Source organism: Chiloscyllium plagiosum, chromosome 37 (assembly GCF_004010195.1).
Source record: "Chiloscyllium plagiosum isolate BGI_BamShark_2017 chromosome 37, ASM401019v2, whole genome shotgun sequence".
NCBI lineage: Eukaryota > Metazoa > Chordata > Chondrichthyes > Orectolobiformes > Hemiscylliidae > Chiloscyllium > Chiloscyllium plagiosum.
Window position 1 is genome coordinate 19,454,172 of NC_057746.1, and position 15,955 is coordinate 19,470,126.

Sequence of the window (15,955 nt, forward strand, 5' to 3'; positions counted from 1 at the left end):
GTAGGGGGGAGAGAGAGGGAGACCGACACCGGGCGCGGGGGTGGGGAGACTGACACCGGGCTGAGGGGAGGGAGAGAGAGGAAACCGACACCCCGGGCAGGGGGAGGGAGAGAAATGGAGACTGACACCAAGTGGGGGGGGAGGGGGAGAGAAAGGGAGACCGACACCGGGCGGGGGGAGAGGGGGTGAGAGAGGGAAACCAACACTGGGGGAGGAGAGTGAGACTGACACCGGGCGGGGGGAGGGGAGAGAGAGCGAGAAATGGACATGAGGGGCTGCAGGGGGTTGGGCTGGCAAACGGACACTGTGGACAGGGTGGGGCGCCCGTAGGTCCCTATTGTGGCCCGCCTCCGTGAAGAGGTGAGCGGGAGGCCAAAACTCCGACGGGAGCTTCCCTCACCTCCTCCATTCTCTCCCCCCCACCCCCTGTTACCCCCAACCCGTTCGTGTCGACAAGTTAACGCGGCCCTCTCGCAGGGTTGCGGGGTGGGGTGGGGTGGGCAGCTGTGGAGTAATAACGCCCTCCACTCGGGGCTGGGCCAGGGGCGGGGCGGGGCAGGGCCTGTGTGGAATGGACGGGGTATCTCCCAACCAAGTGTTGGGTCTCTCTTCCCCAGAGCCTGCATGGGGGCTGTGGAAATCTGGATCTCTCCCTTCGGAGGTGGTGGGGGGGTGGTTGGGGAGTATCCGTTGAAACTGTCAAGTCTGCGATCGAGGGGATTCCTGTCAGGCCAGATGTCAGAGGCTGGGGAGGGGGGGGGGTGTAGTCGAATAGACCAGTGGATCAGTGGGCTGAATGGCCTCCTGTCTGGTTTTTGTTTTAGCGGTTCAGTTCTATTTCAGGCTCTCACTGAGGTCCTTCCTATTCCTCTCCACCTCCTTATTTCGATTTCCTCTTTTTGAGACTGTCCTCCGAACCTGCCTTAGTCTTTCTCTCGCGCCTCCGTAGTTGATCTCCATCTGACCACCTCCTGATGTAAACCCGAGGCCACGTTCTGCCCACGATACTCCTGGGCAGAGGAGGGTTTGTTTGAAGGTGCTCCACAAATCCACGGGACAGCAGGACGGCCCAGTCAGGAGGTTTGATGTGTTTGGGCGTGTGCTCCCTAAGATGGGGTGTCGCGTGAGGCGGAGCTGACTAAGGGTGGCACGGTGGCTCAGTGGTTAGCACTGCTGCCTCACGGCACCAGAGACCCGGGTTCAATTCCCACCTCGGGCAACTGTCTGTGTGGAGTTTGCGCATTCTCCCCGTGTCTGAGTGGGTTTCCTCCGGATGCTCCGGTTTCCTCCCACAATCCAAAGATGTGCAAGTCAGGTGAATTGGCCAAGCTCAAATTGCCTGTAGTGTGAGGTGAAGGGGTAAATGTAGGGGAATGGGTCTGGGTGGGTTGCTCTTCGGAGGGTCGGCGTGGTCTTGTTGGGCCGAAGGGCCTGTTTCCACATGTAAGTAATCTAATCTGGTTTAATCCGGTGCAGAACCCCAATCCGGTTGCGATTAAACCCTAAAACAAGCTGCTTTAAAAGTGACATCAGGTTCCGATATTGTGGGGAAGGGCCATTCGGCCCGACGAGCGGGCCCACCTCATTCCTGCAACCCCTCATTTCCCATGGCTCACCTGCTTCCCCCCCCCCCTTTCCCGCACATCCCTGGGCACTATGGGCAATCCACCTGACCTGCACAACTTTAGACTGTGGGGTACCCACGCAGACGCGGGGGAGAACGTGCAAATTCCTCACGCACACTCGCCCGAGACTGGGATCGAACCCTGGTCCCTGGCGCCGTGAGGCAGCAGTGCTGAGCCACCCATGTTTCCAATTTGTTCCACGCACCACCGTTTAGGAGCGATGCCATCGGTCCGCGAGGGAGTCGAAGAGAGATCTTTCAGAATGGGGTCAGGGTGGCAGGCTAAAGGAGGCTCAGAATGTGCCCAACCTCTTCCGCTGCACCTTCTGCGGAAGTTGAAGGTCACAGGCGAAGCAGAGGCAATTATTGAGGGTCCAGAGAGACTTTTGGTGCGAGGGCTGCCTGTTGGTGATTGTTCCTCCTGCCCATTTCATTGGCACTGCCCCGTCTCCTGGTGAGGCTGGAGGGAGATCAAGGCCCCTTCCCTTCGCTGCTGGCCACCGGGGGAGGCACTGCGATGGGAGTGCAGTGCTAAGTGCAATTCCGGCAGGCACTGAGGGCAGCTACAGTGCCAGTCACCACCCTTCATGGAGACTTCGGCTGTCCCACCCTCTCCCACCACGTGGACTCTCATCTTGTGAGGTGCCAGCCCCATGGCCCTGACGAAAGGTGCCGGAGAAGGCCTCATTGGTGCCTTCTCGCTGGATGCTCGGAGGGGCTGCTCTCTTCAGCGCGAACACCACCCAGGGCCTGCAGGAGGCGAGAGAGAGAGCGAGAGACTGAGCAGGCGAGAGAGAGAGAGCGAGAGACTGAGCGGGGGATGTCAGGACAGGGCTCTGGGCTTGCTGGGACTTGGCCACCAGTGCTTGGAGGTCTCTGAGCGGTCCCTGAATTTCCCCGCTCATGGGCGGGCTCTCTCTTCGGAGACGGCGAGGAAGGGAATGCTAGGCCCCGCCCCACCCCAGCCCTCCCTCCCTATTCCGACCGTCGGCTGGTTCCTCCTGGGATGAGCATGGACCTTGGCGTTGGCTCAGGCATGGATTGGCTGGGGGTATGAGGACAGGCAGAAGGGGTCGCTCGTGAGTCTTGCGGGTGCATTGGGGCGTGGGCATGAGCTAGCAGAGAAAGAGAGACGGTGGCGGTATTCTACGTGCCCCCTCACCCCGCACTGCTGGAGAGCAGAGGAACATTAAACCTGCTGACCACCGGGGGGCACTGCAGTGGGAATGCCGGCCTGAGCGCACATCCGGTGGGCAGTAGAGGGCACCAGTACCATCTCCTCCATGGCAGGAGAGCCAACCAATGGAAGCTTCCAGACTGCTGGGCATTCCCCATGGGCACCGCACTGAGCCGGCTGGCAACATCAGGCTGGGTGGCAGAGTCAGGCACGGTGGTATCCCAAGGGAAGGGGGTAGCTCTCCACTCTTTCACCCTGGGACCTCCAGGCGCCAACTTCCCTTCCTCAGCCACCTCCTTTGGCGTTGTGCCACGTGGTATGGGGAGGCGATGGCCCTAGTGGCGTTATCGCTGGACTGTTAATCCATTTCTGGAGGGGGGGGGAACCCAGGTTCAAATCCCACCACGGCAGACGGTGGGATTCAAATTCAATTTCAAAGAGAAGTTTCTGGAATTAAGAATGTCATGACGACCGTGAATCCATTATCCCATCTTGGTTCACCCATGCCCTTCGGGAAAGGTATTCTGCTGTCCTTGCCTGATCTGGCCCACATGACTCCAAACCCAGAGGCAATGTGGTTGACTCTCAAACTGCCCTCTCGGGGCAATTAGGGATGGGCAATAAATGCTGAGGTAGCCAACGACCCATGAATGAATTCATTTTTAAGAAGTGGTATTTGGGAGTGGTGCTGCCATCGGAAAATCCTGCTGCTGGCCAGCAGGAGGCGCTGTGGAGGCGTGGCGCAAACAGGATGAGGTGAGCAGCAGCAAAGGCCTCTTCCATGGTTACCCTGGTCCTCACCAACCTTTAGCTGACAATTCGGTAACATTCAGACATTGCAGCTCAACACCACCTTCTCGGGGCAACTGGGGATGTGCAGTAAACTCTGGAATCAGCCAGCGATGCCCACATCCCATGAATGAATTGCTTTTTTTTGTTTAGTTGTGTGTTCTAGTGAATACAGGAACCTTGGGCTGGGTTCCGCCTACAGGCTGCTTATTCACGGGGTGGGTATAAGATGGGGCAGTGTGCCCAGCTCACCATCTCCCCGCCCACACCCAAGTTTTACACCTCCTCCCCCCAACTACAATACAGGGGTTGGGTGGGTTCTGAAATAAGCAATTATTAATTATGGAAAGCTCAACTGACCCTGATAATATGCTACCCACACAATAGTGGGTCAGGTCCAGTCCAGAGTGGGCTCGTTGTACAGGAGTTTTTGAAAGGCCGTTGAATACTTGAAGTACATGAGACAAGACATTGAGTTCACAATCTGTGTGTGTTCTAGGCCATTGGGGTACAGTGAGACTGAACGTTGGTGTATTGGATATGCGAAGTGTATTTCTGATCCACTGCTAATGTTAAAATGAGTCGTGGATCATTGACTGCATGAAGGTATTAAATTTGACAAGATTGCAAATCCCAGCTGTAATAAACTGGCAACCAGCTCGGATCAGCTTCTCAAACATGGAGTTCCCCTTCCTTCCATTTAAATTTATTTGGCCCATTCTCTCCCCCAAATTATATTTGGCGGTCGTCAGGGGTCGGTTGAGCTCAGTTGGTTAACGAAGCGCAGTGATACCCATATTGTAGGTTCAATCCCCACACCGGCTGAGGTTACCATGAAGGACTCTCAATCTCAACCTCTCGCCCCGCACCTGAGGCGTGGAGAGCAGGCCTATGGTCTGGTGAGACCTTGGTGACTTTACTTGATATCGGTGGTCTACGTTTGCACCATTTGCTGGGTACAGAGGTATTTCCTGAAATGCTAATTAGGTTTATTAAGTGACTCTCTTATTTATGGCCTCTAGTTCTTCGCTGAATGCTCAAACATTCCTTTACGCCTACTCTATCAAACTCTTTCACAACCTTAAAGACCTGTACAGTTAATCTTGATAAATGTAACTGCTCAATTCTAGTATCACAGAGGAACCTCGATTATCTGAAGGGCACGGGCGGGGCTGTATTTCATTCGGTTAATCAAATTCCGGATAACATAGTTTAGCCAAGAACCTTGCCAGATAATCCGCCATTCGGATATTTGAATGCCGGATAAAGGTGTTCTCTTTTCACCTTCCTGTTGTGCCTCTCTGTTCCATTTAACGACTGGAGAGTAGAATTGCATGCAGATCTCTTAAGTGTGGTCCAATCAGCTTTGTGGACAGGTTTGCACTATCATTGCTGGAAAGGTCAGTCATTTTGTAGAACGTTCCATCTTGCAAACATCAGGACAAATGCAAGAAGAGCAAATTTCAAACAATCGCGACAATTTATGTTCCCGGGGAAAAGGCTACGGTTTGTCTGGCGAGCTGGCTCTGATTGGCTGAGGTGTTGGCATTGCAAAAATGCAATAGGATTTCCCAATTTCCTGAATAATGCAAAAATGAAAGGTGCTTATTCCTTATGTTTGGGACTAACAGGTTCCTGTCTCTGGCAGCCACAATTGTAATCAGCTCGACTGATTATCTTAAGTCAGTTGTCAGCTAGTCGTGCACTCGGGACTGTTTAACAAGCGCTGTCCAGTTGCACATTAATCGTAGATGTGTTGGGTTAAGCAAGTGTGAGCTAGTTGAATACAGCCTATACATCACCTCTGACAAACAGCCAGGGGAACGTGTGAGTGCAGGTTGGGGATACACATCTTAATTCTGGATGCGACCAAGTTAACCTAATTACTTTTCAATTCTGTGCGTCCAGAAACGAACAACAGTACTCGGTCATCTTACGTTCTGATCTTTATTATCCTGTGCTGTTGAGTTTGAGTTGTTGTATGCCCCAGAGAGACCCTCTCCCTGCCCCTTTCCAAATCCCTGTCGTATACTCCATTCAGCCACAGCGATGAGGAGCAGAGCTCCAACCTCCCCAAGATGTCCCACCTCACAATTACCTTGTGTTGAGGTGAATTTTCCTGTTGTTACATGACCAAATTGTTTATGGAAGTGGTGAACGACTGTTCTTCCCGCATTGATCCTGACGGAATGCTACTTCCCACATTCTGTCCCATCTGAGGAACTACTTTCAACTTCACTTCTCTGCTTTCTGCTTTTGTTGTGATGTCAAATCCCAACAATGCTTTGACCTGTTGCTTCTCTTTGTCAGCTTCACTGCTTGATCATTTGCATTGCAAATTTGAAAATAAGCGAGTTCATGGAGCAAATGGAAGTTGGGTTTCTCTCTGGGATGGAATATTTAACAGTACAAACCTGAGATCTCAGCGACAGGGGGGGAGGCAGTTCAGATTCTTGAACGTGCTTTGCCTTTTACTCAGCTTGTGGCTGACCTATCCCCTCAACTCCACGTATCTTCCCTGATCCAACAATCTCAGTCTTGCAAGCTCCGCAGGAACCCCACTGCGATCAAATGTAGTAAAGACGTGATTTCTATTGCAGCCTTCACTGTATCTAAAATAAACTCCTGAAACCTGTGAACGAAAGCCCATTCAAAACTTTTACAATTCCCTTAAATACTTAATTCCTTGTAAAAACAAACACCTTTGTGAACACAAGAACTAGGAGCAGGAGTAGGCCATCTGGCCCTGTGAGCATGCTCCACCATTCAGTAAGATCATGGCTGATCTTCTCATGGTCTCAGCTCCACTTACCCACCCTCTCACCATAACCCTTAACCCCCTTAGTGTTCGTTGCCTTAGAAACAGTCAATGAGGTATCCTCAACTGCTTCACTGGGCAGGGAATTCTACAGATTCACAAGCCTTTAGATGAAGAGGTTCCTCCTCAACTCGGTCCTAAACCTGCTCCCCTTATTTTGAGGCTATGCCCTCAGTTCTAGTTTCACCTGCCAATGGAAACCACCTCCCTGCTTCTGCCTTATCTATTCCCTTCATCATTTTATGTTTCTATAAGACCCCCCTCCTCATTCTTCTAAATTCCAAAGTGTATAGCCCCGGTCTACTCAATCTCTCCTCATAAGCGGGCCCTCTCAGTTCCAGAATCAACGTTGGGAACCTTCTGTGCTCCCCCCACCAGTACCAGTACATCCCACCCCAAGTAAGGAGACCAAAACTGTACACGGTACTCCATGTGTGACCTCACCATTACCCTATACAGCGCCAGCATAAACTCCCTGTTTTAAACTCCGTCCCTCTCGCAATGGAGGACAGTGTTCCATTTGCCTCCTTAATTACCTGCAACCAGCCGTTTGTGATTCATAACACCGCACTGCAGGTAGCTAATCCTTTATTAAACTCCGTGACCTGTCAAGCAATCTACCCTGCGCATTACCGAATGTGTGTCCGGTCACTGTCTCCAATGCAAAAGTGCATCTAAGCCTGTAAATAATCCAGATTATTGCATTCAGGGGAAGAGCTATTTACAATAAAGCAGGCTGTAATTCAAAAAGCACTTCTTTTGACAAGCAGTCAAAAGTTGAGTAACATTCTTGAATTGAGTTCATCATGGTAGGAAGCTGTCTCAGCTATGATCAAGATGGTATCACATCAGTTGATTTGATGTGTGGCCACTCCAGTATTTGAAGTCACCTCGGTGAATATCTGTTGGGGTGTAAAACAGGGAGATGATATGATACCTGTAGAAGGGCTTATGCCCGAAACGTCGATTCTCCTGTTCCCTGGATGCTGCCTGACCTGCTGCGCTTTTCCAGCAACACATTTCCAGCTCTGATCTCCAGCATCTGCAGACCTCACTTTCTCCTACCTGTAATGATTCTCCACCCTCAGAGTTGATGTGGCTATGGACAACTTTTCAACTGGGCTCAAGAAGATACCAAGTGGAAGGGTGGGGTGGAGAGAGAAATTTGGGCATAAGTTCAAAACCAACTTGGCCACCTGATACAGCCTGTCACTGAAGCCCATGGGGTTACTCCACCCACAAAATAGAGTCATACTCCACGGAAACAGACCCTTTGGTCCAACTTGTCCCTGCCAACCCCAAACTAAACTAGTCCGATTTGCCTGCATTAGATCCATATCTCTCTGAACCTTTTTTATTCACATACCTGTCCAAAAATATGTGTAACTGCACCTGCATCTACCACTTCCTCTGGCAGTTCATTCCACCTATGAAACAATTTGGCTTCCTGTTTTGATTTAGAGATGCCGGTGTTGGACTGGGGTGTACAAAGTTAAAAATCACACAACACCAGGTTAGAGTCCAACAGGTTTAATTGGAAGCACACTAGCTTTCGGAGCGACGCTCCTTCATCAGGTGATTGTGGAGACTCGATCGTAACACAGAATTTATAGCAAACGTTTGCAGTGTGATGTAACTGAAATTATACATTGAAGAATTGATTGTCTGTTAAGCCTTTCATCTGTTAGAATACAGTGATAGTTTCACTTCTTTCATGTGTAAATCACAAAACCTTTTTTTAAAGTTGCATTCTCGTGTTCGCTGTTAACAATGGTGATAGCTAGACAACATGTTGAAGGTGTTAGTCCCCTGTGTTCTCTGTCTATGACCTGATGTTGAGATTGATTCTAATCTAAAAAGTGAGATAACAGAGTTTTACAAGAATGCATGCAGTTTTTGAGCAAAGTACAATGTAACCCTGCAAGTACAAATTCACACTACAAAAACTGCATGAATTTATGTAAAACTCTGTTATCTCACTTTTTAGATTAGAATCAATCTAAACATCAGGTCATAGACAGAGAACACAGGGGGCTAACACCTTCAACATATTGTCGAGCTATCGCCATTGTTAATAGCTAACCCGAGAACGCAACTTTTAAAAAAAGGGTTTTGTGATTTACACATGAAAGAAGTGAAACTATCACTGTATTCTAACAGATGAAAGGCTTAACAGACAATCAATTTTTCAATGTATAATTTCAGTTACATCACACTGCAAATTTTTGCTATAAATTCTGTGTTACAATCGAGCCCTCCACAATCACCTGATGAAGGAGCGTCGCTCCGGAAGCTAGTGTGCTTCCAATTAAACCTGTTGGACTATAACCTGGTGTTGTGTGATTTTTAACTTTGACTTCCTGTTTGTTGGCTTTACCATCATGTTAACTTTCTGATACAGTATTTGTGTAGAAGATCACCCTAACCCCCGGACAACAATATTCAATAATTTCTCACCATTTTAAACCTAAACATTTTTCTCCCCTTCATATTTCACCACATTATATTCCAATTGCCAATGTTTTAATTATACAGTCATAGAACATAGAACAATTCCAACTCAGAACAGGCCCTTCAGCCCTCAATGTTGCGCCGACCTGTGAACTATTCTCAGCTTGTCCCCCTGCACTATCCATGTGCTTATCCAAGGACTGTTTAAATCTCCCCAATGTGGCTGAGTTGACTACATTAGCAGGTAGGGCATTCCACATCCTTACCACTCTCTGAGTAAAGAACCTGCCTCTGACATCTGTCTTAAATCTATCACCCCTCAATTTGTAGTTATGCCCCCTCGTACATGCTGACATCATCAACCTGGGAAAAAGACTTTCACTGTCTACCCTATCTAATCCTCTGATCATCATGTCTCTATCAAATTCCCTCAGCCTTCTTCTTACCAATGAGAACAGGTTCAAGTCTCTCAGCCTTTCCTCAAAAGACCTTCCCTCCAGACCAGGCAGCATCCTGGTAAATCTCCTCTGCACCTTTTCCAATGCTTCCACATCCTTCCCGAAATATGGGGACCAGAAATGTACCACTATTCCAAGTGTGGCCGCACCAGCGGTTTGTATAGTTGTAGCATGATATTGCGGCTCCGGAATTCAATCCCTCTACAAATGAAACCTAACAGACCGTATGCCTTCTTAACAGCACTATCCCCTGGGTGGCAACTTTCAGGAATCTATGTACATGGACTCCAAGATCCCTCTGCACATCCACACTACCGAGAGTCTTTCCATTGACCCAGTACTCTGCCTTCCTGTTATTCTTCCCAAAGTGCATCACCTCACATTTAGCTGCATTGAACTCCATTTGCCACCTCTGTGCCCAATTCTGCAGTTTATCCAAGTCCCCCTGCAACCTGTAACACTCTTCCACACTGTCCACTACTCCACCGACTTTAGTGTAATCTGTAAATTTACTAATCCATCCATCTGTGCCTGTGTCTAAGTCATTTAGATGTAAGTCATGTAGAGATATACAGCACGAAAACAGACCCTTTGGTCCAACTCATCCATGCTGACCGGATATCCTAAATTAGTCTAATCCCATTCGCCAGCATTTGGCCCATCTCTGGGTAAACCCTTCCTATATATTTACCCATCCAGATGCCATTCATTACACAACACAGGAGGCAAAGTGGATGATATGATGGATGTCGCAAACGCTGTTACACTCAGTACCTTCATGTTGCAATGTTATGATATCCAGTCAGAAATTGCCTTCCCTCAGGGAATAAACGTCATTGGGTCTGGATGTACGGGCTGGGCAGGGAACAGGGAATTTAATATGTCACTGAGTTAGTTTGCAAATCTCTGCTGCAAATTTCTCAATATTAATTGCCTCCCTACTTGGTGAAGGTGTCCATATCTGGATGTAAGTTTGCTCACTGAGCTGGAAAGTTTGTTTTCCAACGTTTCGATATCGTACGAGGTAACATCATCAGTGAGCCTCCGGCGAAACACGAGTGTATGTCCGGCTTTCTATTTATGTGTTTAGATTTCCATGGGTTGGTGATGTGATTTCATGTCCTGTGTTGGTGATGTCAAGCCTAAACACACAAGTAGAAAGCAGGATGTAACACCAGCGCTTCACCGGAGGCTCACTGATGATGTTAATTAGTGTGGTGACGAAACATCTGAAACCGAACCTTCCAGCTCAGCCAGCAAACCATATGTCCAGAACCTCAACCTGAGCTTCAAATCTTCTCAAAACTCGCTGTCCATATCTGTTTCTGGCCTCTCTGGTCGTCCCCACAGCTTTCTTTCCCACCCTGCATGGACTTGTCAGCGAACCTGGACTTGTCAGTGACATTACATCGAAACGTTGATGAACTGGACCCTTCTAAATTGTCAATGATCTGAGCCAATCGCTAGGCCAGGCCACGTGCCTCTGGGGGAGAGTGAGAGAAGGTTGGGGGAGCATGAACACCTCCAGAGATCCGGGGGCTATAGCTGTTCTGTATCAATAGCCGAGTCAGCTATTCCCCGAACCTTCAGTGGCCTGTTAATTCTCTGACGACCTCGCAGTTAGTTGCTTTCCTCAGATCCATCGGATGGGCTATAGGCCTTGATAGATCCGACGTAGCCTGTGGGAGAGAGATGTGGAAAAGTTGGCTTTGTGAGAAAGGGGAATGTTGTTAGGCGGAGGAGGGAGGGGAATGCCCCCCATGGGAATTCCATATCATTGTGTCGTTTTCCCTTCATCCTTCCCTCCCCCTGCCCCGGCCCTCCCTGTGTTTTGTGCTGCTCCATCCTGTTGTTTGTGCTCATCCATCCAGTTTGTTCATCTCCGCCCTATTGTCTTCCCTCCTCTCCGACAGCTCTCCTGTTAAGCAACCCAGCCTATCACCTTTTGCTCTCTGCAAACCGTCACCTGATTGGAGGCCCTGGCTGCACTTTGGACCAGGTCAAGCCAATCAACACTGACGGTAAGGACCTCGCCAGGTCGGGATGGTGCTTGGGTGGGGCTTGAGTGAGGGGCAGGGTGGGGGGGGAGGGCCAGCACGGGAGAGGACAGTGGTTGACTGGTAGTTACGTTGGGGAGGAGGGGGAAACGTTGGAGGTTGCAATGACCCACGCATTTGAGGTATATTTCCCTTGACATCTGACTTTTGTAATAGAGCAGCACAGTGGCTCAGTGGTTAGCACTGCTGCCTTACAGCGCTGGGGACCCATGTTCGATTCCACTCTCGGGAGACTCAATGTGTGGAGTTTGCATACTCTCCCCATGTCTGTGTGGGTTTCCTCCCACAGTCCAAAGATGTGCAAGTTAGGTGGACTAGCTATGCTAAATTGCTCTATAGCATCCAGGGATGTGCAGGCTGGGTGGATTAGCTATGGAGAAATGCAGGGTTACAGAGATAGGGTGAGAGAGTTGGCTCTGACTGAAATGTTCTCTGGAGGGTCAGTGCTGACACAATGAGCCAAGTGGCCTCTGCCTGCCCCTGAGTGGATTCTCTGATTCATATCACATGTTGACAGATCAAGACATCTCTTGTAAACCACGCCACCCATCATGATGCTGACTGGATGGGGAAAGTTACCCCAATAACCCAGTCCAATTTTATTCTTCATTGAAAGCAACAGAGAATGATATTGGATGGAGGGGTGTCAAACTGAAGTTCTATCCCATCCCGTCGCATCCCCAGACTTTGAATGTAATGTCCAGCTACAAATCTGCCACGACTGATGGCCTTTTTGCTGGTGAAATCTGTCTTAAGCATTGGCAAAGCTGTGAAGGCCAAGTGGTATTTCAGTCTTAGTAAAGATCAGGTCGTAAGTTGGGGTTCCCTCTACTGTTAGAAAGAGAGGCTAGCAGTGAGGCAGTGGCAACTAACTGTTCGCACACTCATCATTTCACCTTTGGAATCAAAAAATACACATTCTAACTTTGCAGATGACACCAAACTGAGGTTATGAGGGGACATGGAAGGGGGAGGTGGGAGAGTCATCAATGCGGCAAATATTGACATAAGTACTGAGGCTAATACAGGTGACCCCCTCTCAGACTGGGCAACCAATTGGCAAATGAAGTCCGACACGCACAAATGTGAGTTGGCATATTTTAGACACGGTGGCTCAGTGGTTAGCACTGCTGCCCCCACGGCACCAGGGACTCCGGCTCAACTCCGGCCTCGTGAGACTGTCTGTGTGGAGTTTGCACGTTCTCCTCATGTCTGCGTGGGTTTCCTCCAGGTGCTCCGGTTTCTTCCTACAGTCCACGGATGTGCAGGTTGGGCGGTTTGGCCGTGGGAAATTGGCCACCGTATTGAGGGATTTGCGGGCTAGGTGGATTGGCCATGGGAAATGCAGGGCTACAAGGATAGGGGAGGGGCATGCATCTGGGTGGGATGCTCTTTAGATGGTCAGTGTGGACTCAAAGGGCCGAATGGTCTGCTTCCACACTGAAAGGATTCTATAACATTACAAGCGGTCCAGTTTTACCTAGTTGAGGATTGAGGTGGCAAGATAATTTTTTTAAAATTCGAAATAACCAGGCTGCAGCCCAAAAACAGAATGCTCTGATTGGTGGACATGCTAGGGTGAAGGGGTCAATTATACCTTCAGTCAAAGGGTATTTACTGAGTGTGTTCCAAAGAAAGTGTGTGACAGTGACAATGGGTCAGATGGAACTGGTGTCTGGGTCTGTCGGACACCAGAGAGATGGAAATATTTCAGAAAATCCCCATCTCTGTGGGTGCTTATGTTCAATAACGGTTCAGTCACGTTCACTCAGATGAGTCCAGGCCTCATCTTCACCTAGAAACCTGAGATAAGGAAGTGAAAATGCTCAGCAGGCCAGGCAGTATCTGTGGAGAGAGAAAAGAGAGGGAACATGTCAGGTTTCTGACCTTCCATCGCAACTTAGGGATATAGTGGGCTTTTGAGTGAGGATGGTTGCTTATGTAGCTTGCTCATTCCTCGTTCCCCTGTAAGGACTCAGTTCCATTCTCTTAGTTCCTCCATTTTCTTCCCTGGGGCATCGGAGGCCGAGGGGTGACCTCATCGAGGTTTATAAAATCATGAGGGGCATAGATAGGATGAATAGCCATGGCCTTTTCCCTGGGGTGGAGGAGTCCAGAACTAGAGGGTTAAGGTGAGAGGGCAAAGATGTAAAATGGACCTAAGGGGCAACTTTTTCACGTAGGAGGTGATGAGTGTTTGGAACCAGCTGCGAGAGGAAGTGGTGGAGGCTGGTTCAATTACAACACTTAAAAGGCATCTGGATGGGTGTATGAATAGGAAGGGTTTGGAGGGATATGGGCCAAGTGCTGGCAGGTGGGACTCGTTCCGGTTCAGAAATCTGGTCACCATGGACGAATTGGGCCGAAGGGCCTGTTTCCGTGCTGTTTACCTCCGTAACTCTGTGTCTATCATGTCCGCCCTCATGATGACACCCTGGTGTTAATGAGAAGCCTTTTTTTCTCTCCCTAGTTGAGAATTCCATTCCCCACCCCCTCTCCACACCCTCCTTTGAACAGATCTTGACTGTATCTGCCACACTTTTCTTCCCATTCCTTGTCCTCCTCTCCGGAATGACACTGAAGTTCCCCTTAGCCTCACTTCCCTTCCCATCAGCCTCCACTTTTAATAGGTTGTCCACTGCATTCCCACTGCCTCATGCACCCAGTTGCCAAAGTATGTTATCCACCCCCTCTTTGAGTATTCCAAAGGGGCCATTCCCTCTGCAGCAACCCTGGCCTGCTTTTGAAGCCACTGCTGCATACGCCCTTCCCTTCCCATAATACCTTTCCACGCTGACCTTTGCACTCTCACTCTGCTTCCAGCTGAAGCAGTGACTTGCGTATACCTCTTTCACTGCTCTCATTCCTCTTCACCGTCTCTCTCCAATGAGATCAAATATAGTCTGGCTTTATCTTGTTTCACGTGGTGTCAAAGACATCTACCTGTTGGGCGAGAGCTGTACCTATACCATTTCTACACCACTGGATTTGCAGTGGGCGCTTTGAACCGGATTAGTCCACCGTGAATCCCCAGGGATGCTTGCCCAATGAATTGAGTGAAACCTAAACCAGAAAGTGGCCATATGGTTGACTTCGAGATGGAGGGAGCAACCATTAGAAAGTAGAATAGGTTTAAGCTGTTCCCTACTGACGTCCACCAGTAAATAGTTGTTGCCATGGAAGTTACTGAGGTATAACCTATAAAACGGTGTGTGGTTCCAACATTCAAAAGAACTACCGTTGTTGGGCAAGGTGACCTATCACGGGAGGAGCTAGCAATTAGCAATTTTTGAGAAGATCTGTAGCTCAGGTTGATGCTAAGTCTGTAATTCAGCTCGCTGAGCTGGAAGGTTTGTTTTCAGACGTTTCGTCACCATGATGAGGTAACGTCATCAGTGAGAGTCTCTGGTGAAGCACTGGTGGTATGTCCTGCCTCTCTATTTATAGGCCTTGGTTTCTTGAGGTGGGTGATGTCATTTCCGGTTCTTTTTTTCAGGGGGAGGAAGGTAAGATTTAAATCGGTGTGTTTATTGATGGAGTTCAGGTTAGAGTGCTAGGCCTCTAAGAATTTTCATGCGTGTCTTTGTTTCACCTGTCCTAGGATGTGTATGTTGTCCCAGTCAACACTCCTTTGTCTGTATGTACAGAAACTAGGAGCTGGCAATGTTTCAGGAATATTGCTGGGAACGACGATACGTTGCCAAAGCTTTTTGTCTCTTGTTCATCTCATTCATCGGGACAAGACACGAGAATGGCAAATCACAAGAGATCACAGCACTTTTATACTGTAGAATGAAAAGGTTGGCAATGTCATTGACTGGAGAAAGCAATGGGGAACCGTAAGAACTCTAGGCTTCCTGAAAGGCTTGAACTGCTCAGTTTGTCTAGGCCCCTGCTAATGTATGTCACTTGCAGCAAGCCAAGCCATGAGATTGACTTCTTCTATAAAGTTGCTTGTTGAATTTGGTCGAGCTGTTAGTGCCCTCAGGATTGTACGGCAACTTCTGCCCAAACGCCAGAAGCTGAGGGAGCCTTGTTGTTTGCATTTGGCAACACCTTGGCCAATCTGAGTCATTCTGCCAACCAGGCACGCACTTTCCCGCTCTGTTGTGGCATTCTTGCTTCTGTCCTGATGAGGTCAAGACCAAAGACCTTAGCAACACGACTCTCTTTCCAGCCTTCCTGAAGGCGATGATTCCAGGACTAGTGTCAATGACTCTTACCCAGTCTTGGTCCTAACATTGCTTATGTTAGGATGAGATGTGAAGGCGCAGTTAGGGCGTTTGAGGGTTACAAGGTAGCCAGGAAAGACCTAAAGAGAGAGCTCAGAAGAGCCAGGAGGGGACATGAGAAGTTGTTGGTGGATAGGATCAGAGTAAACCCTAAGGCTTTCTATAGGTATTTAAGGAATAAAAGAATGATGAGAGTAAGATTAGGGCCAATCAAGGATAGTAGTGGGAAGTTGTGTGTGGAGTCAGAGGAGATAGGAGAAGCACTTAATGAATATTTTTTGACAGTATTCACTCTAGAAAACGACAATGTTGTCGAGGAGAATACTGAGATACAGGCTACTAGACTAGG

General features: G+C 49.0%; 1 protein-coding gene across 2 annotated transcripts in view; it reads left to right on the forward strand.

Moving 5' to 3' along the window:
* LOC122541334 (discoidin domain-containing receptor 2-like) overlaps positions 1 to 15,955 on the forward strand; it is a 55,593-nt gene that overhangs the window by 26,599 nt on the left and 13,039 nt on the right. Inside the window, exon 9 of one of the 2 annotated variants that reach the window (XM_043678009.1) lies at positions 11,231 to 11,338. The exons of the other annotated variant lie outside the window; for it this stretch is intronic. Coding sequence (XP_043533944.1) covers positions 11,231 to 11,338 — 108 coding nt within the window. The remainder of the gene's footprint in view (positions 1 to 11,230; positions 11,339 to 15,955) is intronic. 2 annotated transcript variants of the gene reach the window in all.